The 24,061-nt window shown below is 37.4% G+C and overlaps 1 protein-coding gene and 1 long non-coding RNA gene across 3 annotated transcripts in view; both read left to right on the plus strand.

Moving 5' to 3' along the window:
• Positions 1 to 11,229: 11,229 nt before the first annotated feature.
• Positions 11,230 to 16,580, plus strand: LOC122066679 (sucrose synthase-like). The gene is made up of 14 exons (XM_042630527.1): positions 11,230 to 11,384; positions 12,342 to 12,463; positions 12,769 to 12,895; positions 12,989 to 13,143; positions 13,223 to 13,415; positions 13,621 to 13,956; positions 14,053 to 14,148; positions 14,232 to 14,405; positions 14,551 to 14,667; positions 14,771 to 14,937; positions 15,035 to 15,259; positions 15,352 to 15,915; positions 16,020 to 16,158; positions 16,281 to 16,580. The coding sequence occupies exons 2-14, from the start codon at positions 12,366 to 12,368 to the stop codon at positions 16,311 to 16,313; spliced, it is 2,424 nt and encodes an 807-aa protein (XP_042486461.1). The 5' UTR covers positions 11,230 to 11,384; positions 12,342 to 12,365; the 3' UTR covers positions 16,314 to 16,580.
• A 3,005-nt stretch (positions 16,581 to 19,585) lies between these two features.
• LOC122058092 overlaps positions 19,586 to 24,061 on the plus strand; it is a 7,347-nt gene continuing 2,871 nt past the window's right edge. For both annotated transcript variants that reach the window (XR_006133674.1, XR_006133673.1), the window contains exons 1-2: positions 19,586 to 19,857; positions 19,970 to 20,199. This is a non-coding gene — a long non-coding RNA (uncharacterized LOC122058092). The remainder of the gene's footprint in view (positions 19,858 to 19,969; positions 20,200 to 24,061) is intronic.

Genomic DNA, 24,061 nt, shown 5'->3' on the forward strand with positions numbered 1-24,061 from the left:
GTTATTGGCTTTGCCCATTCCTTATTTTGATCCATCCCGTTTATGATATGTAAGACATGACAATACGTCATTCCTTGGTTTCTCAATCTTCTTGTTTTTGAAATCTTATGTAACACATGTCTTTCTTTTAGCTGGTTTTGACTACTTTATATCTACACCTTATGTTTCCCTTACTTTTTAATTGAATGAAGTTATGTCTAATAATGCAAAAGGATGATGTGGTAATTTTCGACTGCTTTGTATCTAAACCTTATGCTTCCCTTATTTTTTTAATTGAATGAAGTTATGTTTAAAATATATATAAATATATATATATATATATATTTATATATATCATGCAAATGGATGATGTGGTCATTTTAATCATCGAATATCTAGGAAATTATATGAATAACTTCGAAATCAATCTTATGCATCCTCATGTATAAACATCCATCATCTTGAAATCTATTCACCCTTTAAATTTTCAATTCACTTACAATGAAGGGAATACTCGCATATCTATCTCCCAATATGTTGGATGTCAAAATTACCCTTCATGTTCCCTTATGTACCCATTCAGCACCAATGATTGCCACTGGAGAGGGAATTCCTCGTTCAACTATGCCTCGAGGAAAATTCAATCCTTTGATTATATACACTTTTTTTTTTTAAATCACTATAAGAGAGATTAGAAATGAAACAAAGGGAGCAAAAGAGTATGTGGGTACGTAAAACCAATGACCTTCAGAGACCCTAACAATCTACTAGCAAGGTTGTCAACCAATTGCGAAAGCAGTTTTTTTTGTCTTTTCTTTTCTTCTTCTTCTTCTTCGGTTGCGTTTGGTAATGTTTATGGAGTTTTTTTGTTCTATGGGAACGAAAAAATGGAAAAAAAAAAAAAAAAAAAAACGTTTGATGCATTACGGTAAGTTTTCGTTTTTTTTTTTTTATAACAAAAAAAAAAAACCATAAAAATGAAAATTGACAGAACAACAGTTGGATTATTATAATATACTTCTATGTTATGTGAAAAACTTGCAATATAGCATGTTTTATGCGTTGATAATTTTTTTCCTACCATATTAGGGTGGGTGGGGGGATTGAAACAATCAATGAATTATGATCATACACATCTTTCCCGTTAACTTTCTAGGTAAAAGGATTCCTTACTCATATTTTACCCTTACCCGTAAAGGTAAAGGAACCTTCCCACCTAGGGCTGCAATAGGGCCTAGTTGGGCCAGGTTTTAAAAAAATCCAGTCCAACCCTGGATCCCCTTGGCTTAGCCCAACACGTTATGATTATAACTCCAAGCCCAAAAACCTCAACCAAAGCCCAAACCTGTCATGCTCAACCCAGCTTTAGGCAATTCTTGAAAAAAGAAAATGAAAAATTATCCCTAGAGTCGAGTCTAAGGGTTGTGTTTGGTTGTAAGGGATATTTAAGGGGGAAGGGAAGTCAAATTTTCATACTCAAAAAAGAAACTTATATGATCATTACTCCATGTGATCCCATGTAATTGTATAAAGTACTTTCTTTTTTAACCATATTTAGCAATGATATATTTTACATGTAATTTTTATTTTACATATTATAGCTAGGGATTTTGGATGTAAAGTAAAATGAAATTTGATAGCCAAATATGGATTAATTTGAAATTAGTGATATAGTCACATTAGGTAATGATTACAAACATTTATATTTTAAGTATGAAAATTTAACTTTTGTTCCCTTTAATTCCCTTTCCAACCAAACGGAGCCAAGAGGAATTATAGACCAATGCTTCCATAAATTTGTGATTTACAGTTATAGCTTCCACATTTGTTCATTTGGGTCATGTCATCAAGGGCAAGAGTCAAAGAAAAGGTGGTGATTAAAATCAATATTTTTCTGGTACCTTATCTCTCACAAAAAGACCTGAGTGATTGGCCCTGACCTTATTTTCTATTCAAGGTCGGGCTGCCCCTAATTGGCCCTATCCCTAATACTTTCAAGAATTATTCTAATTCATAGTTAGAATTATCTTATGTATAACTTAAGTTATACCAATGCGGACCCTGTCCCAACCTTGCTTTAATTTATACTAAGCTCAGCATTATGAGCTTAGTATAAATTAAAGCAAGGTCGGGCATAGTCAAGCTGGGCTCATCCAGAGGCCAAAACCTTGGTTTGACCCAGCCCTAGTCTTGGACCTAAAAAATTTGTTAAGTTTGTCTCGAATTCTTGACCCGTTTTGAAGATTGACCCGATCCGATATATTTTGGTGGCGACCTGAATGGGGAATTTTCTGAGATCTGTGATGGAAGCAGAGGGGTTGGGCCAATAGGCCCAAGCCTGGAGCCCATCACTGATTTCGTATGGGGGTGCGGGAGCTACGCCCCTGTGGAATGGTTCGACCGGATCGACCGAGACCAGATGGGTCGACCCGCGATTTGGAGTGTATATAATATACTGTTGCTTGTTGAGAAAGTCATTGTATTTTGGGGTTTTTCGAGCTAGGGTTTCATAACGAATTTTTCCTCGCCACTGCTAGGGTGTAATCTTTCTTCTGTATAGTGAATCATCTTCTTCTTCGCCCGAGGACGTAGCACACCACCCTGATGTGTGAATCTCATTAAATTTCTGTGTCGTACGGATCTATTGTCTCTTTATTATTCATGTTTTTTGGTGTTTGATCTTACAAAATTGAATCTTAGCTCACCCTCAAGGTTGAAAGGCTCATGGCACCAAAACTTGCACCCCTTTTTACACCCATAGGGTATGGGTAAGTCCATTACCCAAGCTTACCCCAGCTATTGCCAGGCGTAGCAAAAATGACTACCATTGACTTAGGGCCCGTTTGATAACGTTTCTACGGTTTCTGTTTCAAGAAATGGCAGAAACATAAATTTCCGTTTCTAGAAACAGAAACGAAATTGAAGGTGTTTGATAAGTCATATTTTTAGAAGTCGATAATAACCAGTGAAAAAATGGCCACAAGTCGTTTCCAGAAACGGCGGAACAAGTTGAACTTGTTTCGCCTGGGTCGTTTCTTGAACCATAAATAAGTATAAATTTCTATTTCTATTTCTGAAAATAAGTGAAACGAAACAGTTTTATCAAACGTTTTTTGCTCTGTTTCTGCTGTTTCTGAAAACAGAAACGGCAAAAACGCGTTTCTTGAAACGTTATCAAATGGGCCCTTAATAAGTCATTTGAGAGTGAACCATCGTAGTGTTAATTAAAGCATGTGTATTCTTTATCCTCAATTGATCAAAGTATGTTTGGAACCGTTTGTATGGTCACATGGGGAGCTTTCAATTTATGAGTGGTCCTGTTGTGGGCATCACTTTGATGCCAGTTCTTTGTTGTTGGGACATATTTTTTTGACCTGGCTGGAACATCCACATAGTGGAATGATTGAAGGCTTGAAGCAAGATTTAAAGTTGGGGAATTTACAAATTTGATATATTTTCTATATCTAATCTAGGTAATGGACAAAACAACCTAACGTGTTGGGTGCCCTACCACATGGTGTCTTCACTTTGCTGTTCCACACACGAAAGGAATTGTGGACATCCTCTCTAGTCTCTACTAGAGATATTTTGGCAATTCGCTCCTATATTGGAAATTAGGTCTTAAAGACTTTTGGGACTTATGTCCCTTCTTTTTCTATCCATTGGTATTTTAGAGTTGAGGTTAAGGCTGTTCGTATGATTGTCTTCAATGTCCATTCCATGGAAGGCTACTTTTTGTTGGGTTAGGTTTCTTTTTGATGGATCTATATGCTTTACATCAAGTTGGTTTTGCCTATTATATATCTACCGTGGCACCTCTCTTTGAAGCAAACAAAGAACAATGAATTTACAATCAGCCTGATTTACAACCTATCCTTGGTCAATAGCATAGTTTTTTTTTTTATTGCTCTAGTAAAGCGCATGAAGATGTTGCATATTAGCAACTGTATGTCTTCTTACTCGACCTATGATGTCAAATTTACGATCTATTTGTTTTAAATGATCTTTTTTTCAAATTTAATGAAGTTATTTACCTTGAGAATAAAATATAGAATATGGACCATTACGAGAATACGGGTACCTCTTCACACTTTTTATTTTTTTTTTCTTTGTAGAAATTTCTTTACTGCTCTTACCAACCAATACTTTGGAGAATTCTTACAAAAGGCAAAGGGACTTTTTCTGCATAGCTATATGGCAGGGTAAGGGGTCTTACCAACATAGCTATATAGGTAAGAATAAGGGGCCTTGCACCTATGCTCATGGCTTGTGCTATTGTGTTTCACGTTTCATATTCCCCATGTAAATTGTGCTTCAAACTGGAGGTCCTCCTAACTCTTTCAAGAAAAAAATAATTAATATTTAGATAATATTTACTATTTTGTATATGTGTACGTGTGGCCTACTATACCTTTTATCCTTTTGAGTAACCGAATTATTTGCACTTACCTAGAGGTTAAATTCTTATATGATCTAAATGCATAAGCCCCAAAGCAAGGGAGGGGTAATTTATAATGCTTTGGACTTTTGGTGTGGAAAAAGATTCTAAATGCCCACTTCTTATCAGATCTATTTTTTTAAGTTTTTTGGGAACTGAATACCTGAGAAGCTTAGCAAACATGCAATTGGGGAGTGTAGGCTAGAAAAATATATATATATATATATATATCATGTGATAAAATATATTTTTAGTTATGCAGTCTTAATCACAAAATTTTAACTTCATTGTAAATTTAATTAATTTCACTTAATTACTTGTAACTAGATAGAGCTAAAGTCACGACCTCGGTTTATAGTTTCACTGAAATAGTTCGACCCAAAATTGTGATATCAATCAACCAATAAATCTTCTAAAGTTGCAATCTTGCGTTGCATCTTCAAGTCAACAACCTAGGATGCAAATTTAATTTATTACCACTAAAGTTGTACAATGTTTACACAAATTTTAATAAATTACGTCTTAGATTTTTAAGAACTTTAAGGGGAAAAGAATACCGCCTAGTCACACATCCCAATGCCATACAAGAGGTGGCAAACACATCAACTTGTCCCCTAGTTGGATTGCTTGTGCACCTTCCCTGGTTGGTCCATCCAACTAAGTAAATACTTCCAACCCAAACTTTAAATACCTCTATTACTTTTCATGAGATTTCAAGTACCTTTCTTAAACCTTTCTTGCTTACTAACAAAAGAAAGATAAAAAATTCTAAAAGCATCTTACTTGGTGGAATTTGCCACACGATGAATATATTGTAAGAAGCTACAATTTTGTTCTAGGATATGTCCTTAAGAAACTCTAGCTCTTATCTAAAGGGAGTGTTGGAAAAAAATTAGTTCTTAAACTCCCTAGAGAATCCTTAAGGAAGTGTAGCAACTTAATATGAATCTAATGGGATTAAGAGGCATAAAGGGGACAATAGGCCTCTTGCAGGTAAGGAGATATTTAATAATAGAATTAGAGAAAATCTACTCTAAGACCATGTTATATTCTAACCAAAGACTAAGAAATCCCACTCTTAACCAGTGTGGGATCCTAATATGATGTCTTTTCTGTGTGATCTGGAGTGTTAATGGGTTGGTAAGTATAGACATAGAGGTATGGTGAGATGGTAGGTGAGCGACTAATTATTGACTGACCACCTGAGATGGACCACCTTCTTGCTTGCGTAGAATGCCTTCAAAGTTCAAACTACTCAAACGCACTAGTCAATCAACATTGGTTGTGAGCTGTGACCTATCTCACAAAAGGACCACCGGAGAGGCTAAGATCATCTCTCATCCATTAAACCTACTCTTATTATTGAACAACATTAATGATGGAAAATAGAATCCCACGATGCCGGTATACAGATTTCTATCTTGGCTCTCTCACAATTTACTTATGAATTCCACACTCTCACTTCTCATTTAGAGCTCTTTATTAAATGATTCCATCACCCGCTTTCTCGTGGGTGGGAAATTGCACTCTAACATTGTAGTAATCCCTCTTATTTATTGGAGAAAGAATGCTACATGTCTGCATTCTCTACGTTTAGACACTGTAATAAAGGGTTGCTTGAAAAGAGGGACAGAGAAATATGTTCCCACTCAATAAGGACCTGCAAGCTACAAATAAGCAAATTGGTCTAAAGAGAGACTCCGTGAAGGAAGCTCTGATGCCTAAGCTTGTACTCCAATGTTAAGAGAAGGGAAAACAGGTGGAGCTCTGACTATTCTAATTATCTTACCCTAAATTTCGCTTAGTCCCCTTTATATAGTGACTGATGACTTTGCTTGTTGGGCGACAAGTCGCTTTTCCCTAACTGATGTGGACTCGCAAGAAATTGGAGGACCGATCACTATCTAAGTCGAGGTGGCCAATCTCGTAACAATTAACCTGATCATGGTTATTCCGAGATCTGGTAATCGCCTAACCTAACCATAGTTAGGTTTGTTAGCCTTGGTTGAGTTTGGAAACAAATATGAGTGTTGTTATCTCATGATCGAGTAGTGGATCTAGTTAACACGTGGACGAGGGAGATGAATCTTTAGACGAGACATATGGTCAGTGGAGATGAGCATTTGCCAAAGGGTCTAACAAAGGTCCTTAATCTCTGGTTGACATAATGCAAGATGATCATACTTAGTTAGTTAGGTAGAGATTGGGACGTTGGTACATAGTTAGTGAGCAACGAACTTGGTACAAACCGTAAACTCGGACGTCCTAAGTTCGACTCCCACTAGGCACACCTTGAGCCACTCACACGGAGGTGTTTAGTACTCTTCATTGCTTTCAATGAAAGTTGAATAGTTCTCATTCAACCCCGGTATGACTCGATCCATGCGGTTGTGGGGTCAATATGGACCCGCGGGACTAGTCAGGCCAAAGGCCTGAAAACCCATCATTAGCAAAAAGAAAAGAAAAAATATATATATATATATATATATAAAATGACTATACTAGAGGTGGGCTGAGACTTGGCTGAATGTCATTAGATGTGGTGCCTAGGTGGTCGAGAGTAGAGATATTGATCATGACTATTATTAGTCAATTGCATAATGATATATCATAATCTTTTCATAGCGTCTTATCAAACTACTTTGTGTCTGAGCGGTTCACAAGTTAGGGTTTAGTTTCATGGAGCTTATTTGAATAATTGGGGATTCAAATTTAATTTGGTATAAGTGATTTTAAATTGTGAAATTTTAAACTTATTTGAGAATTTGTATACGTAAGAATTAATATTTAATTATTTGTATATTTGAAATTTATAGAATTTTAGATTTAATTGAGTGTTTTGAGATTTGGTATATCTTCTTTGCCAAAAAAAAAAAAAAAAAAAGAGATTTTGAATATCCAAAACCATTAACGTTATTAAACCGAATTGAATCCTAGTTTTGAGAGCCCTTGAGAGTTGGGACTGAAACAGGCGGGGTAAAGAAACGATCCCGGACAATGCCACACCCTTCATCACTGATTCTTAAGCGAAGACCAGCATTGGATTCTCTCTCTCTCTCTCTCTCTCTCTAGATCTCTGGATCTCTCGCAATGAATGACAGGGTCATGTGGAAACCTTATGGGTATATCTCAATGAATGGTTTTGTTTTGTGGAAATTAATGAATGAATATATGTTCTCGGTGTGTATAAACTCCTTACCAAAAAAAAAAAATGTCTATAAACTAATGAAGAATTCAATTGAATTGGATGGTCTCAGTACTCTCGCTTTTGGACAGACGAGTCGTGAAGAATAAGCAAAGATCAGCGGGACTTGGGACTTTGAGACTTCAGACTTCAGACTTCAGACTTCAGAGCGTCCATCGTGTATCCACGTCATTGCACTTTTTGGTTGTGGATATGCATAACTAATTTAGTATAGTTTCTGTGGTCTTGAATTTATTTTCTACATAGAAAATTTAGTTTGGACTGAAATTGTCACGTGAGTAAGAAATCTGAGGGGAAACACATGATATTCTTTCGTACCTACCAATGGATACGAAAATACAATACAATTACCTAAAATGCCATCGAGGTCCTGATGAGGTAGGCCAGAATTTAAAACCGACTAATTGGACATAAGTGGGCCAGTAAGAAAGAGGCCATGTTGATTGAGCTATAACCAGACTGAATAAGTTGATTGAGCTATAAATAGACTAAACAAACTATAAACTAGCTAAAACCCATAATCATGTTGATTGAGCTATAAACAGACTACATAAATTATAAACTAGCTAAAAAGAGAAGGTCCTTCTCAGTCAATTACCAATGTCAGTGGATCTTAGTTGGGTGTCCATCCAACCACAACCAAAAATCATAAATGTCATAATAATAATCGATCTGGGCCCATTTAAAGATAAAGATGTAAGTGGATGGGATCAGATGTGATCAAATTCAGATATCCCCTTAACCAGACATAGATACTCTTAAATGGTTATAATGCAAATTGAATCCAAACCGTCTTCCCCCAGCCAGTATATATAATTCACTCTCAATTCATTTTTCTCATTGTCTTGGCTTTTCTCATCCCCAAAAATCTATCAAATCTTCAAGAACCCCTTTGATCATTAGCTACTTAAATATTAATATTATTTGGATATCTATTCGAATAAGATAGATCATATTCTGGATTATTCAAATTCGAATCTGAGTACACTTGCTTGGTTAAGAATATTCTTAAATGGATGCATATCATATATCGATTTTCAGCCATCCGTTTACATCTTTTAGCTCATCATTAGTAATTGATTAGTCTAGTTTTGAACTTTAATCTATCAATTCCAAACGAAGCTATCTACCTGGGCTAGATTTTGACCTCTCTATTCTGGGATGTAATTTGTATAGATAATAAATTGGTTTTTGGTAAAAATTGCTAGGGCTAGAATCCCTTCTCGATATCATGTGGTTATTGTGCTAGTGTGGGCATCAGTTAAAAAGCACATACGCATCCAATAAGGGGTATAGTGGTTTTTTTTGCTGTATATCTTAATGTAGGGGCATGTAGTAATGTACCAATCTTAAAACAAAAAGAATACTTTCTATCCCAAAGTGTAGGAATTGCATTAGTGTGAAAATCAGTAGGAATACACCTAGAAGCATCGCAAGTTTGGCTTTTGACACCCCAACGGCTGCGAAGCCCCGCGCCACGCCACGCCACGCCACGCCACGCCACGAACTTTTCCTGTTCCGACCTATTAGTCTTTTACTTGTGCTTCAAGCAGCTACATGGCTCAATCGGACCAAAAAAAAAAAAAAAATTGCTTGTGCTGAATTACATTATCTTACCTTTTATCCAAATTCTAATTAAGGATAAAGTGGGACCCGCACATCCCCACACCAACGGCAAAGTGGGCTCCAGTTCAACACCGTCTACTGCCAGTTCAACACCGTCTACTGTCCGTGCATTACGGGCTTCTCTTTCCCGGTCCGGCCCTCTCATTCTCTCCTCCTTTCTCCAATTTTCTATCTCCACACCATGGGCGGCGGACGGAATGGAGCATCTCGTACTGTCATTGTTTAATAACCTTTCCATTTAAATTTAAAAAGAAGAAACAGTGGGCCCAGGTCAAATTCGAACAATACAGCATACAGGAACCGTAGAACGTAGAATTATAGAAGTCAGAGAAAAAGTGAATTTATGATAAAAAATAGCCAACAAAAGAAGAAAAATTTCCACTTGACACTTCATGATGATCTTGGGTTAAAAAAATTGGGTAAACATCACTCTCCTCCCTTGAATTAAGGTAAAATATCAATTGGACCCATCATCTTTTTTAAAATATCACTCTCCTCCCTACAAGAAAAAGATATTATCTAATAACACTAGCCGTTAGGTTTCGCGGTTAAGTCAAGTTAATTTTTTTTATAATCCCTAAAATATTCTTCTTTCCCTCTTTCTCCCTTACCCCTTTTCCCTGACAAATTATCCGAAACCCTATGGAGCTTTACAAAGGTGTGGATTTTCTTATCGTTTAGATGAATTAGAGGGTCTTTTAGGATTCTTGGCAAGGTCTGTAGTCTTTATCAAATTGGAACTTTGTGTCCAGTACAAGTTTTGACGGGCCTTGCGAGTTCTGTGGCTCAAGCCTGCAAGTGTTGTATATCCTCAATCCATTTTTTTTTATTTTTTCTTGATTCTCCATATCCTAATATAAAGGTTTTATTTGCAATTGTTTATTATGATTCCAATGAAAGGGAATCAATTTGATTTTATAAACCCATTTTCAGATTCATCAATGATACCAAAATTGAATACAGAACTCGAGTGAGAAGATTAAGACAAGAAGAAATCTCATCTCAGAGTTTTCTCATGATGATGATAAAGATTTTTTATTTTTTTTTAGTTTCATCCTCTAGAAGTCCCATAACACTTTACATATTTATCCATGGAATCTATGGACTATGAATTGATATAGTAAAATAGAATTAACAATGCCTCGTCGTATGACACCATCGGATATCCATTAAAATAAGAATGTCGTCGGAGAGAATGCAGGAATGACCAATGGAACTGAAGCTCACCTGCAAACACCACAACCACAAAAATTGAAAAACCCTCTTTTAGTTTTGAAAAACCGTCTTTTAGTTTAGTACATAAATCATCAAAATCTATGAACAAGAATATTATTTTCTTCTCATTCATTAAAATCTACCAAATAAGCCTTCAATTTTGAAGCAGGGTGAAGCAGAGGAAAGTTTCAGGTCATGATCTTTACTCTAATTCTACCGAAATACCCGATGAACTCCGCCCAAGCGCTGATTTGTTGTAGCTTCGACGAATGCTTACTGTCGATAGGTGAGGACTGAGGAGGGGTGGTATGTCGACAATTAAAGCTACTTACAGTTTCGACCAATTTTTCAGAGAAAGAGGGAAAAAGAGAAAAAGGGGTATTTTAGGGATTATAAAAAAATTTAACTTAACAAAAATATCTAACGGATGGGACATAGCATTTTTTTATTGTAGAAAAGGGGAATGATTTTTTAAAAAAGATGATGGGTCATGTTGATATTTACCTTAGTTTAGAGGAGGGGTGTGATATTTACCGAAAAAATTTGGATCGTTGTTTTGAACTTGAACCATGATAATGATAAACTATGCCGCAGCGGTTTCTAAATAGTGAATCTGTTGATGGTGAAAAGCGGTTTTGTGAAAGGGACAAGGAAACCAGAGGAAGCAGGCAGGTGTGAAATTTCCTTCACGGGTACAGTGGATGGAGGGCCCCTCTTCCTCTGTTACTCTTCCACCATTCAAGCACTTTATTTTGCTATATAAAGGGTACTCAGAGCTGCTCTTCCTCCCATTCCATTCTATATCCCGTTCATTCTTCCTTGATATTTGCGTTTGGTTCCTGCATTTCTTTTCTCTTCTATATTTGGAGATCGTCGTCTATTTCTCGTCTTCTTCACTGTTTTCTTATTTTTTGTTTGGAGGTAAAACAGGGTTTCGCTTCTGCAGCTCTAGCTTACAGTTCATTCTCTTTTTTCTCTTTTCCAGTTGCTAATTTTAATAGCTTAAGCACCGTTGTTGGTGGAAGTCCGGATATTCCTGCCTACTGATGGATAATTGATTCAAGCTTCTTTTTTTTTGGTGGGTTCTGGTGGAAAGGGGGTTCTCACTTCCCACCTTTTTCCTTACTCTGTTTTCGGGGTTGAGATCAACTATGTACCCTTTATGCATGAAAGGGAAGCGGTGGAATGAGATTGTCGATGTTAAGGTTTTTGGTTAAAAAGTTAAAGAGGATTGTTGGAAATCTAAAAAATTGGAATTTAGGTGATCAGATCTTCTATAAGATTCAAATAAATCAAGGAAATATGCGCTTGAATATTCCCAATTTTTTTTTTTTTTTTTTTTAAACGCTGGGACCCTTCCCAATTCAATCAACACTGGGAAATCTTTCTTATCTCTGTGCTTTCCTTCTACTTAAAACTGTTACTTATTTTTTCAGTTGACTTCCTGTTGTGCTCTTATAAATCTCCATTTTCTGGATTCCTCCTGCACCTTTCGGATCTGTGTAGGTTGTGATCTGAGAAGCTGTTTAAGAGAACTCTCAATTTTCTCTTTTTCTGGTAGGAAGTCTCTTTTCATGTAAACTAGTGTTCTTCCCATTAATGATGGTTTTCGTGTCTAATTGCCATTTGAAACATATTAGCTTTAGGATTAGTCTTCTCACCATGGTTTCTTCAAATCAATTTTTTGGTCAAATGTGGTGGTTGGTTTAGACTATTTACCCTTCTAGAAGTTGGTTTCTGGGGTTCAATTTGACTTCCTGGCCACTGCTTTGCAGCCCTTTAAATTTTCATCAAAAAAAAAAAAAAAGTCCTTTAAATTAGTTTTTTGGATTGTAGATTTTTGAGGATTTCTTGTTCACTGCTGTTTCTGTGTTGCAGTCCGAGATTTCTTGAGTTAAGGCCATGGCCGAACGTGCGCTCACTCGCTCTCATAGCCTTCGAGATCGCCTGAGCGAAACTCTGGCTGCTCATCCGAACGAATTAGTGGCCCTTCTGTCAAGGTATTTACTTTCTCCTGAATCTTTTGGCTTTTGGGTTCTTTACATAGCTAATATTTTCTTTATTTCTTTCGATACAAATCCATAGTTTTAGTGAAATTTGAGAAACATGATCAGTCTTTTTCTTCTGCTTGATGTGTTATGTGATAAGAACCTTTACCCTCTTGATCCTTTAATATTATTCTTTGAGGCTTCAACTGCTAGCTCCTGTAGTTTTGGTGTTTATAATTGTCCAATTGAGCATATTAGTCAGATTTAAGTATGAAGATCTAAGTTTGGCTTATGTCTTGTGTCATTTGATCTTGTAGGCTGGAAAGCCAAGGGAAGGGAATTTTGCAACCTCATCATCTCTTTGCCGAGTTAGAAGCAGTATCTGTAGGGGACAAGCAAAAACTAACGGATGGGGCTTTTGGTGATCTTTTAAGATCTACACAGGTGAGTTTGATTACACCATCCACAATTGGTAGAGGCGTACAGAATCATATTCTTAAATGTAATTAATCACATTTTTCCCCCCCCCCAATTTAGGAAGCAATAGTCTCACCTCCATGGGTTGCACTGGCTGTTCGTCCAAGGCCTGGAGTTTGGGAATATTTACGTGTGAATACCAATGCACTTGTTGCAGAGGAGTTGACTGTGCCTGAATATTTGCAGTTCAAAGAAGAACTTGTGAATGGTGGAAGGTAATAACTTGGACTTTGGAAGTGCTAACCTACTTATTTTTGCATTTTCTCTAAATATTTTGTGCTTACTCTGATGCAGTGACAAAGATAACTTCATGCTTGAGTTGGATTTTGAACCATTCACTGATTCTTTTCCACGACCAACTCTTTCAAAGTCCATTGGAAATGGTGTGGAGTTCCTCAATCGACACCTCTCTGCAAAAATGTTCCATGACAAAGACAGCATGCATCCACTGCTTGATTTCCTCAAGGAACATCACTTCAAGGGAAAGGTAAACTCGGTACTGTAGATTTGCAATGCTTCACCATCTATTTAATCTTTAATTGAAGAAAGTGAAAGAAATATCTTACTTTTGCTCCTAGATACAGAAGCAAACTAGATATTCTTTTAGAAATTTTCTTAAAGGTTCTTTTATGACAGTTCTGTAGGATGTTTCTATGAGTTTTACATTATAACTGTTTAATGGGCTTGTGCAGACTATGATGTTGAATGATAGGGTGCAAAACCTTAATGGCCTCCAATCTGTTTTGAGGAAGGCAGAGGAGTACCTATCCAGTCTCCCTCCAGACACACCATATTCAGATTTTGATCACAGGTTCCAAGAGATCGGCTTGGAGAAAGGGTGGGGTGATACTGCTAAACGTGTCCTAGAGATGATCCATCTTCTATTAGACCTTCTTGAGGCACCTGATCCGTGCACTCTTGAGACATTCCTTGGCAGAATCCCAATGGTTTTCAATGTTGTGATTCTTTCTCCTCATGGATACTTTGCTCAGTCCAACGTATTAGGCTACCCTGACACTGGAGGACAGGTATGTTTCCACTAAGAAACAGTTTTACCTCCTTACTTCTTAATACTACATCAAGTTTTGAGTTATCAATTCTGCATATTGGATTTCTTTTTTCAGATTGTTTACATTTTGGATCAAGTTCGTGCCTTGGAGGCTGAGATGCTTCAACGTATCAAGCAGCAAGGACTTGATATTACCCCTCGAATTCTCATTGTAAGATCTGCGACTGTCTTATGCCCATTTAATTTATCTCTCTCTTTTCCCTGTTTGATTTTTGGTTTTGCTGTCAAACCCAGGTGACTCGACTGCTACCAGATGCAGTGGGGACTACTTGTAATCAGCATCTTGAAAAAGTTCTTGGAACGGAGCATACTAGCATTCTCCGAGTTCCCTTTAGAACTGAGAAAGGGATTCTTCGAAAATGGATCTCAAGATTTGAAGTATGGCCGTACTTGGAGACATTCACAGAGGTAAAATGTGATTCAGACTACTGCTCTATATGGTGCATGGAGCTATAATTATATCTTTCACCTCTTGAGAGCATTTTTGAATACTCTTTCCTGCCTTGATGACTTTGGCTTGCTAAAATAGTCTCTTATTCTTCCTTGTTATTAGGATGTTGCAAATGAAATAGCTGGACAGATGCAGGGCAAGCCAGATCTGATCATTGGAAACTACAGTGATGGAAATCTTGTTGCCTCTTTGTTGGCACACAAGTTAGGGGTCACACAGGTCAAGTGTTGAATGAATCTCTCTCTGCTTAAAGGAATATGGTTGGTCACATTCTCCTTCAGCAACTAATACATCTGTTCTTGTTTTATATTTTGTTCTACAGTGCACCATTGCTCATGCCCTAGAAAAAACCAAGTATCCAGATTCTGATATATATTGGAAAAAGTTTGAAGAGAAGTATCATTTCTCATGTCAGTTCACAGCTGATCTAATTGCTATGAATCATACTGATTTTATTATCACCAGTACTTTCCAAGAGATTTCTGGAAGGTACCATTGCCTGGCCTCTGTAATCATCTTTTCTTTATGTGATTAATTTAGTACCCTGTTTTGTAGATCATAATTTTTATGCTTTTGAATGTTTCAGCAAGGACACTGTTGGACAATATGAGAGTCACACTGCATTTACTCTCCCTGGACTCTATCGAGTTGTCCATGGTATCGATGTCTTCGACCCCAAGTTCAACATTGTCTCTCCAGGAGCAGATATGAAAATCTACTTCCCCTATTCAGATAAGGACAAGCGACTCACAGCCTTCCACCCTGAGATTGAGGAGCTTCTTTATAACCCTGCTCAGAATGAAGAACACATGTGAGTTTTGCTCTGTTTTTTGTCTGCTCTCTTTTTGTTTTCTGTTCTAATTCCTTAAAAGATTAAATGTCAATTTCATTGGTGGCATGCAGAGGTCTGTTAGATGACAATAGCAAGCCAATCATTTTTTCGATGGCAAGATTGGACCGTGTGAAGAACATTACTGGATTAGTGGAGTGGTATGGTAAGAATACCAGGCTGAGAGAGATGGTCAACCTTGTTGTGGTGGCTGGTGACCGGAGGAAGGAATCAAAGGACTTGGAGGAGCAAGCAGAGATGAAGAAGATGTATGGTCTGATTGAAACATACAAGTTGAATGGGCAGTTCAGATGGATCTCTTCCCAGATGAACACAGTGAGAAACGGTGAACTCTACCGTTACATTGCGGACACAAAGGGAGCTTTTGTGCAGCCAGCATTCTATGAGGCTTTTGGTTTAACAGTTGTTGAGTCCATGACCTGTGGCCTGCCTACATTCGCAACTCTACATGGAGGTCCTGCTGAGATCATAGTCCATGGAGTATCTGGCTTCCATATTGATCCCTACCAAGGGGATCAGGCTTCTGAACTTCTAGTGAACTTCTTTGAGAAGTGCAAGGTAGATCCAACACACTGGGACAAGATCTCGGCGGGAGGCCTGCAGCGAATCAAAGAGAAGTGAGCAGAAATGAACTGATTTCATTTGTAAATTAAGTTCATGTCTGATATGCTAGAAGAAGATTATAACAAATTTTTTTCTTGTTTTGTTTTGTGTTGCACAGGTATACTTGGCAGATATACTCTGAGAGATTGATGACATTGGCTGGGGTCTATGGGTTCTGGAAGCATGTCTCGAAGCTTGAACGCCGCGAGGCCCGGCGCTATCTTGAGATGTTTTATGCACTCAAGTATCGTAAGTTGGTAAGCTTATTTGCCTATCCCTAGTTTTCAATTCTCTTAACTTTGTGTGACTTGTAACTTTTTTCCCCTCTACTAACTCGGCTTCATTCCTATAATCCCATTGTTTGATCTGTGAATTTCAGGCACAGTCAGTTCCTTTGGCTGTGGATGAGTAGAGATATTGGTGGGAGCTGCAAGTGCAAGCTTCTTGAAGCAAGCTGTGGATGAAATAAAGGTCATTGTTAGAGATTTGGAACCACAAAGGATTTGTTCCCCCACCCACCGTCCCCCCTCCTCTTTTTCTTTCATTTTACTGGCAATGGTATTTGTACCAGGATGCCGAGTATGATTGTTCGTTCCTTCCCATTTTACCTACAAAGCTGAATGGTGTTGTTTTTTTTTTTTTTTTTCTCTTATCTTAATTGAAATTCCAATTTTGTGTCCGCAATGGTGCTTCCATGCTTCTGTGGGTTTCCTTTTATTTATTTTGGTGAAAAGTTACATTTGAAGCTCTTCAGGTTTGGGGTGTGTATGCCACGTTGCCACAGGTTCCTCACGTTTCAATTTTTAATCATATTTGGAGAGGTGCGAAGGATTCATACGATACCGTACCCATCATTGGTATCTGCCAAAAATAAAAAATGAACACCTTCAAAACCCTAAATCCTAGAGTGATATCCGCGGTTAAAATGAGAAAATGTTGGATGTGCTTCGGATAGGAAGTATATTAGTATCTATTGTGTTTAGCTCTCTCTTCTCTTTTTCTGAAATGATGTTCATATCTTTCTTGAATGATACTTCATCGTGTGATCTTATTGGTGTTATTCGTTAGCATACTTGGTATCGGTTGTATATCTCTCTCTCAATTAAAATAATAAAAAATATGATGATACAATTGAACTAAGATCATGAAATTGTGAAGGGTTTTATTGAAAATATATGATTAAATGATTATATATTTTGGGTTTTTACACATGATTTAGATTATGGTAGAAATAAATGGATATATATATATATATATCCATACTACACATGGAAATTAAACCCTCGTCCTTTTTTTTTTTTTGTTAAATATCAACTAATGAAAAAAATGGATGTATATGATTAACTGTCAATAGAAGACTCTGATCAACAAAGAAAAAATATTAGCCAAATATAAAATGAAATCTTGATCTCTCCTTGAAATCTCTAATAATTTCCTCACTACCAGTGAGGATGAGAGGACCAAGCATCAGACATTAGAAACAAAGCGATTTTCTCAAGCGAATTTGCAACTGCATTCATTTCTCTAAAGCAGTGGGTAAATTTTTAAACATTTTTTTTTTTAAAATATGACTAACACGAAAATTATCATCATCATTGATATTATTATATTTTTTGGTAAAATTATTGATATTATTATCGATTCTAGTATTAATTGTTTATGGCCAAAGAGGTGTCAATCGATTGGACCATTAAAGTGAAGTTTGGCTTCAATTTTCTATGGGCTTTCCTTAATAGTTTTTATAGGTCAGCTATCGTTTTTGGTGTATTCAAGTTTGGTTTTCATATAACACAGGGAAAATATCTTGGACAAAAGAGATTGATGCCTGATTGTATGACCTTTGAATCAGGACATCAATATCAACGAGATTTTTTATTTCACTAAAGTGAAGCACTGGATGGTCATTTTCTACCTTCATTTCTTTAAGTTAAGGGATCATGTTGCTTTTCAAACTTTTTTTCCTATTTTTATATTCAGATTTCCAAATCCTTATGAGGTTTTATCATTTTTTTTTGGGTTGGATTAAGTTTATTGTCTTAGAGGGAGTGGGAATTTAGAAGGTGAAATAAGGTCACCGGATATATAAATATATAAATATATATATATATATATATATTTTGGGGTATAGAATTCTCAAGGTGGGTTATTTATGCCCACCTTCAGGGATTCGGTTCGCCTGCACAAAGCACTCGCTTCGCTTTGATTGTATTAACTTCGTAGTTTAATCCTAGGGTGAGTGGTAGCAGTGCTTAAGCATCTCCTTCTTATAAACTCCATATTTAATTCTGACCATTGATCTTTTGATAACTAATTTAAACCGTCGATTCCCTCATGCCTTCATTAGGGTTACTTTTACATTCGGTTCATGTTTTGTACAAAGTCTTTTTTTCTTTTCTTTTACATCTCTCGTATTCGACCACCCAGTAGAGAGATATACCTGAAAGCTTCCGTCCATCACCGAGAATTGCATTAGCGGGAAAATTCCGATCGATAGTTCCAGCTCCGACAGTAGTAAGCCATGATGCGAGGTTATTTACAGACATTCCGTTGGGGCTATCGTTACCAGCAGAGGAGGAGACGAACACCCCTTTAGAAATGGAGCCATAAGCTCCGATAGCAATTGGATTGAGATAATAAGGAGAGGAAATACCGTCACCTCCTCCGATGGAGATGGAAATGATGTCTAGCCCGTCCGCCACAGCACGATCAAATGTAGCGAGAATGTCAGAGTCGAAGCAACCAGAGCTCTTCCAGCACACTTTGTAGACTGCTAACCTAGATTTTGGAGCGACACCTTTGGAGATTCCAGAAGCATGGCCGGACATGATCGCCTGGAAAACCTGACGACCAGCAGCTGTGGAAGCTGTATGTGTTCCATGGCCGTTTGAGTCTCTAGGCGATCGATACTCAACAATGGCGTTAGCCAACTTGATATCGCTAGCTCCATTCAGTCTTGCAACCGCTTCATGGCCTCTGGCAAAAAAATCTAGCTCTAATAAACTTTTTATTACAGCTAGCAGCGGTGAACCGAACTCCAGTCTCACAGATACCTTCTACCGATTTGGAACAGGGCAAGAGTTGACAGGCACAGTTAAGATGAGAGTGAAGCGAAGTGGGGTTTGTCCTAAAACCCAGCTGTAAACTGAAATAACAAGTAACCGATTGAAAAAAAAAAAAGAACGATTCAAATTATGTCTTATAAGATCAACGGCAAAAAATAAAAGAAAAATTACATGATTATCCACTTTTGGGTTTTTTTTTACAAAATTACTCATCAAAAGTTTCAGATAACAAAAATATCCAAAATTAGATTTTCCTTTATAAAATTACCCACTTAAAGTTTAAGTTAACAAAAATACCCAAAATTGAGTTTAAGTTTACAAAATTACTCACTCAAAATTTCATTAATAAAAAAATATATGATTATATGTGGAAGATGAAGACTCCCTATTTTAGGTAGTTTTGTAAGCCCAAACTTGATTTTAGGTATTTTTGTTACCTGAAATTTTAGATGGGTAATTTTATAAATAAAAATCAAATTTTAGGTATTTTTGTTAATCAAAACTTTTGGTGTGTAATTTTGTAAAGAAAAACCCAAAAGTGACTAATCATGTAATTTTCTCAAAAATAAATGTGGTGCTTATATGAAGTGAACGCTTAAGCACTGCTGCCATTTAGCCTTAATCGTACACCTCCCTCCAGTGGGGAAGCAGAACATGGGATTCTGAAGACTTCTAATTCTCCTGAAATCAAGTGTAGCTTCTTTCGCTTCTTCGATTGGGTTTTCTTCGGCGGCATCTTCGTCTTTCTTGAGTTCTGGATTTCAACGATTCCGATTTTAAGAAATCTGGTCCTCTCAAACCTAATGGACGAGGTATGACCCCCAAATCCCAACCGTTTTTCATTGAACGCTGGAATTTGCAGAAGGAAAGTCAAGAAGAAGAATGATCATCGAGGTAAAACTGGAAGCTCCTTTTGTATCACTCAATCGTTGTAAGCCGATTAATCGATGGTAGAAGCTTCCGCTAATGAAGGCTAGCTTACTGGGGATTTGGTTTGTTGATGCAGTGAGATATGAAGGAAAGTTATTGGAAACGAAGCGAAGAAGATTGAGGCCCAGAATGCAGTTGAGTCGAAGAACTAGAATGCAGATTTCTAGTCGTCAAGTGGGAAGAGCAGGTTTGTGAAGATGCTCATGATAATGCAGTCAGGAACAGCAATGGATAAGGTGTCTGTATTTTCAGTGTTAGTGAGGGAGAAACCGATTGCAAATATGAGATCGTTCGATGCACTCCCGGGTAAAACTTTTCAACTCCAGAAACTGTGTTATTTGTTTTTATATTTAAACCTTTGAGTTGACGAAAAGGAAAAATTTGGAACTTAATTGTCTTGCAGTGGAAATAAGATAACATAGGAAGTAATCTGAACTTGAATCAATTGATGAGGGAGGAGGGAGGGGGGGGGATACTTTGAAACGAAGTTGTAAACGTTCTGCCATTGTACAGAACCGTTTGGTGTTGGGTATCATGTCCTGTGTTTTCATTGTCAGGTCATTTGTGTTTGGGCTGTCAACAAATGGGGAATGCATATGGATCCAATTCTAATTTGATTTTATAATTTGGCTATGGATATGCCTATGTATCCTTCTGTAATCTACAATATAACATTATAAATAGGCTTGAGGGGTACCCACATCTTTTATATTTTTTTGTAAGGATTATTAATGTTTAATTTGGGAAGTTTATATGTTGAAATTATATAATTTATAGGAGTTATGTATGCAAGTATATTTGGTTATAAGTATGAATTGGTGCGGCACATTGAGCTTAAGCCAATAGACATGTGTGGAGTAGGTGGGAATTGTTATCTGTTGCCTCAATTGTGGTTAACTGGATGTCTGGTATCAGATTTGATATTCAAATCTCAAAATGGCTTCAAATATCTGGATACGTAAATGTTAAGTCTTAATGTAAAGTGAGGCTATAAGTGGAAGCCGGAGGCTGAAACAGGGCTAGTAAAACATCAACATGCAAAACACTTCTGCAAACAAGTCAAGGGCATTACCTTCCTCAAGATTGTGCCAAGAAGTGACATTCATTGTGAGCCTAACCTCGATTTTTCAATTTATGCTTATTCACAAAGCCCATCAACTACCACTTTCCAAAATATAGTTCCTTCTACAAATGCTCTAATTTTGTAAATTTTTGAATAGTTGAATTTTTAAACCCAGGGAGGCTCCAGATACCATCTTTTACATATTCTTTTTGACCTCCAGAGATGCTAAACTTTTTTAGAGATACCTAGTGAGCAAGCAAGCTTCAACAAGCCTAGAAACTTGTCGATTTTAGGGTCGGATACCAATCCCTTCGTAGACGTTGTGTTGCTAAAAATAAGGAAGGGATCTATTGGAGGGTCGAACCCAAAACTTTAAGGTATTTGGTGGAGAGAGCTCCTCAAGTATATGAAGGCACCAAACACCCGAACAAATGGATGTGAATCTATAAACTCCTGTTGAAGAATATGCCAAGGGGTGTTTTATATCTACCACTCTAGGGGGAGTGTCCCTATCATGGCTGGATGTTATCTCTTAGCTTAAGTTTAGTACTTCCTAGATAGGCTAGACTTAGGCTAGTACTTTGTTTCCTAAATTAGTTAGAATAATCTTTCTATTTTCTATTTCCACAAGCCTTGGTTTTGATTATTATAAATACACAATGAGGGCGACTGCCAAGCTATCGGTTGTTAGTCTCTCTGGCAGTTCCTTCTCTTCTTCTCCCCTGAACTCTTTCTCTCTTGCAGTTTCTGGTTACAGATCTTTGGGTCTGTCACAACTCCCAACATTTCAAGATTCCCCCTAATTTGTAGCTTCTGCATACTTGGCTCTACACGCGATCAGATAACACGTGGTCAACCTTAGGGAGGAAAACAAAGGGATCTGAGCTCTGATACCATGTTTGTGTTAACCCAAAATCTTAAGTCATTAGATGCAGAGAGCTCCTCAAGTATATGAAGGCACAAAGGACTGAAACAAACTGATGTTGAACTATCTACAACTCTATAACTCCTCACATCTCAACAGGGTTAGAAGGAAAAAAAAATGGTGATCTTTCTATCTCTCGTCAGTTACTTGTTTCTGCTTTGTGTGACTCACTACTTCTACTCAATCACTTGAATAATCAATACCTTCTTAATATTATTTTTTCTTCATTTGTTTGACATCTCAGCACAATGCCAGAGGCTCAATTTCATATGGTCATACTATTGGCTTCCATGGTAGGCTGCATGTTATGGGTGTAAATGCTAGTCCCGCTGATGGCTTATCAATTTTCAACCGCTGGAGAAATCCTTTTTCCCTTTTATGTAGAATTGTGGCCAGCTTCGTCTGACCATTTTTTTTTTCTTCCCTATTGCTAGTTTATTTCTTATGAATGGATTATGAAACCTATATTGGTGCGAATTCCACACTTGATTGATCAATCTCAGCATGTTCAGGGTAGTTAGATCAGGTGGCATAGATATTTCTCGGGTTTATTTATTTATTTTTTATTTTTAAATTTTATTTTAATTTCTTAATTGAATTAGTTCCACTGTGCCTGAAAGAGATCTCTCTGTACAAATGACCTTCTCTTTTGAATTTAATTTACACGAAGAAAAGATTAGTAGGTTTGAAAGTTCATTGAAGTTTATTTCAGACCTAAATTTATGTTGGTATCTGGTGCTCATTTCGTAGTCAAATAACACAGGAAGAGAATTTCCCTTGATCTCATTCCAAGTCATTCCCTTCCACTCTTCTAGTTCTATAATCTGGTTTTTAATGGCCCTCGGATGGTATAAATCTGCTTTGTCTTATTCATTCTAAGATGCATGAATAAGACAAAGCAGCACTCAAACTGAAATTGGTATAGGGATGCTTGGCCACTACAGCTGGCTTCCACAAGGCTTGTTCAATTGGAGCAGATTGGGGCTGGTTGGTCCAACATTGGACCTGGTTGGTATTGAGATGCTCTGAGGAAAGAACAGGGTTCATCTTGTTAGTTTAAACCTTGAATTTTGAAATTTTATAATTTTGTTCTATGTTCTTTATGTTGCAGGCATTTGTTGTTAGACCAACAAAACTGGTGGTAAAACCTTAACCATAGTTAGACGTTTGGCATCAAATTACAAGTTGCTAAAAGAGGGCAGATTTGGGTTCTAAAACAGTGGCCGTAATGTAAGAGTATTGACAGAATATGAGAGAGAAATCAGGATAAAAAAAAAAGGATTTTCTATGATTAGAAATTAGGTCAGAAATTAGATGAGATTGGAGATTTTTGATTACTCAAAAATTAGGAAAACTTAGGATATGGGGATACGTGTCCAAAGATGGGTATGGGTACTTGGCTAAAATGTGTCGAGGAAAAGGGTCAATGCGTCGGTGGTGGAGGTAATAATTTTCTTCACAGCTACGTCAAAGTGTCCGACTTTTGAGGTTGTGTCTATCAGACCTTTGCCATACGCCCATGCCCATACCCATCTCATGTCACATTGGCACGAGTAATTCAGGTGGCATGAATGTAGCATATTCTGGATCTCTATAGCTTAGATTTTTCGATGACTAGAACTTGTAGTTTGGGTAATCCTTTGGGGAGCCTTGAATTCATTTACTTATTTCCTTTTGAGGAAGCGATTTGTTTTTTTGGATAGGTTTTGAGGAAGTTAAGTTGATCTATGTAAATGAAAAAAGAATGATATAAGTGTTGGTGTATGATGTCTTGTATTCCGTCGCAGTTTAATCCAGGGAGTACTGGTGCAGCACCTAGACAGCCAAGACGGCGGTCCCGCTAGCCGGTTAGCGGGCCGTGGGGGTTGCAAGGGGGGCAGGAGGCCCCCCTGCATGCAGGGGGTGTAGGGGGGCGCAGCCCCCCGCTCGAATTTTTTATTTGAGGGCAATTGTAGTCTAATCCGGATTAGGGTGACAATTGTAGTTTAATCCGGATTAGGGTGACAATTGTAGTTTAATCCGGATTAGGGTTTTTTCGCTATATATTTGTAGCGAGGGTTTCTTTCTCTGTAATGCAAGCAATACTGAGAGGTGTGAGGACGAGCGCTGTAACCCTATTCTCCATTGATAGTGAAGCAGGATCTCATCTCACCGGGGACGTAGGCAACCTTGCCGAACCT

This window comes from Macadamia integrifolia, chromosome 2 (assembly GCF_013358625.1).
Source record: "Macadamia integrifolia cultivar HAES 741 chromosome 2, SCU_Mint_v3, whole genome shotgun sequence".
Taxonomy (NCBI): Eukaryota; Viridiplantae; Streptophyta; class Magnoliopsida; order Proteales; family Proteaceae; genus Macadamia; species Macadamia integrifolia.

Coding starts and splice junctions, on each gene's coding strand:
- LOC122066679 (XM_042630527.1), top strand. CDS start 12,366: ATGGCCGAACGTGCGCTCACTCGCTCTCATAGCCTTCGAGATCGCCTG. Junction 13,957..14,052: donor ACCCTGACACTGGAGGACAG/GTATGTTTCCAC, acceptor TTCTTTTTTCAG/ATTGTTTACATTTTGGATCA. Junction 14,149..14,231: donor TTACCCCTCGAATTCTCATT/GTAAGATCTGCG, acceptor TGTCAAACCCAG/GTGACTCGACTGCTACCAGA.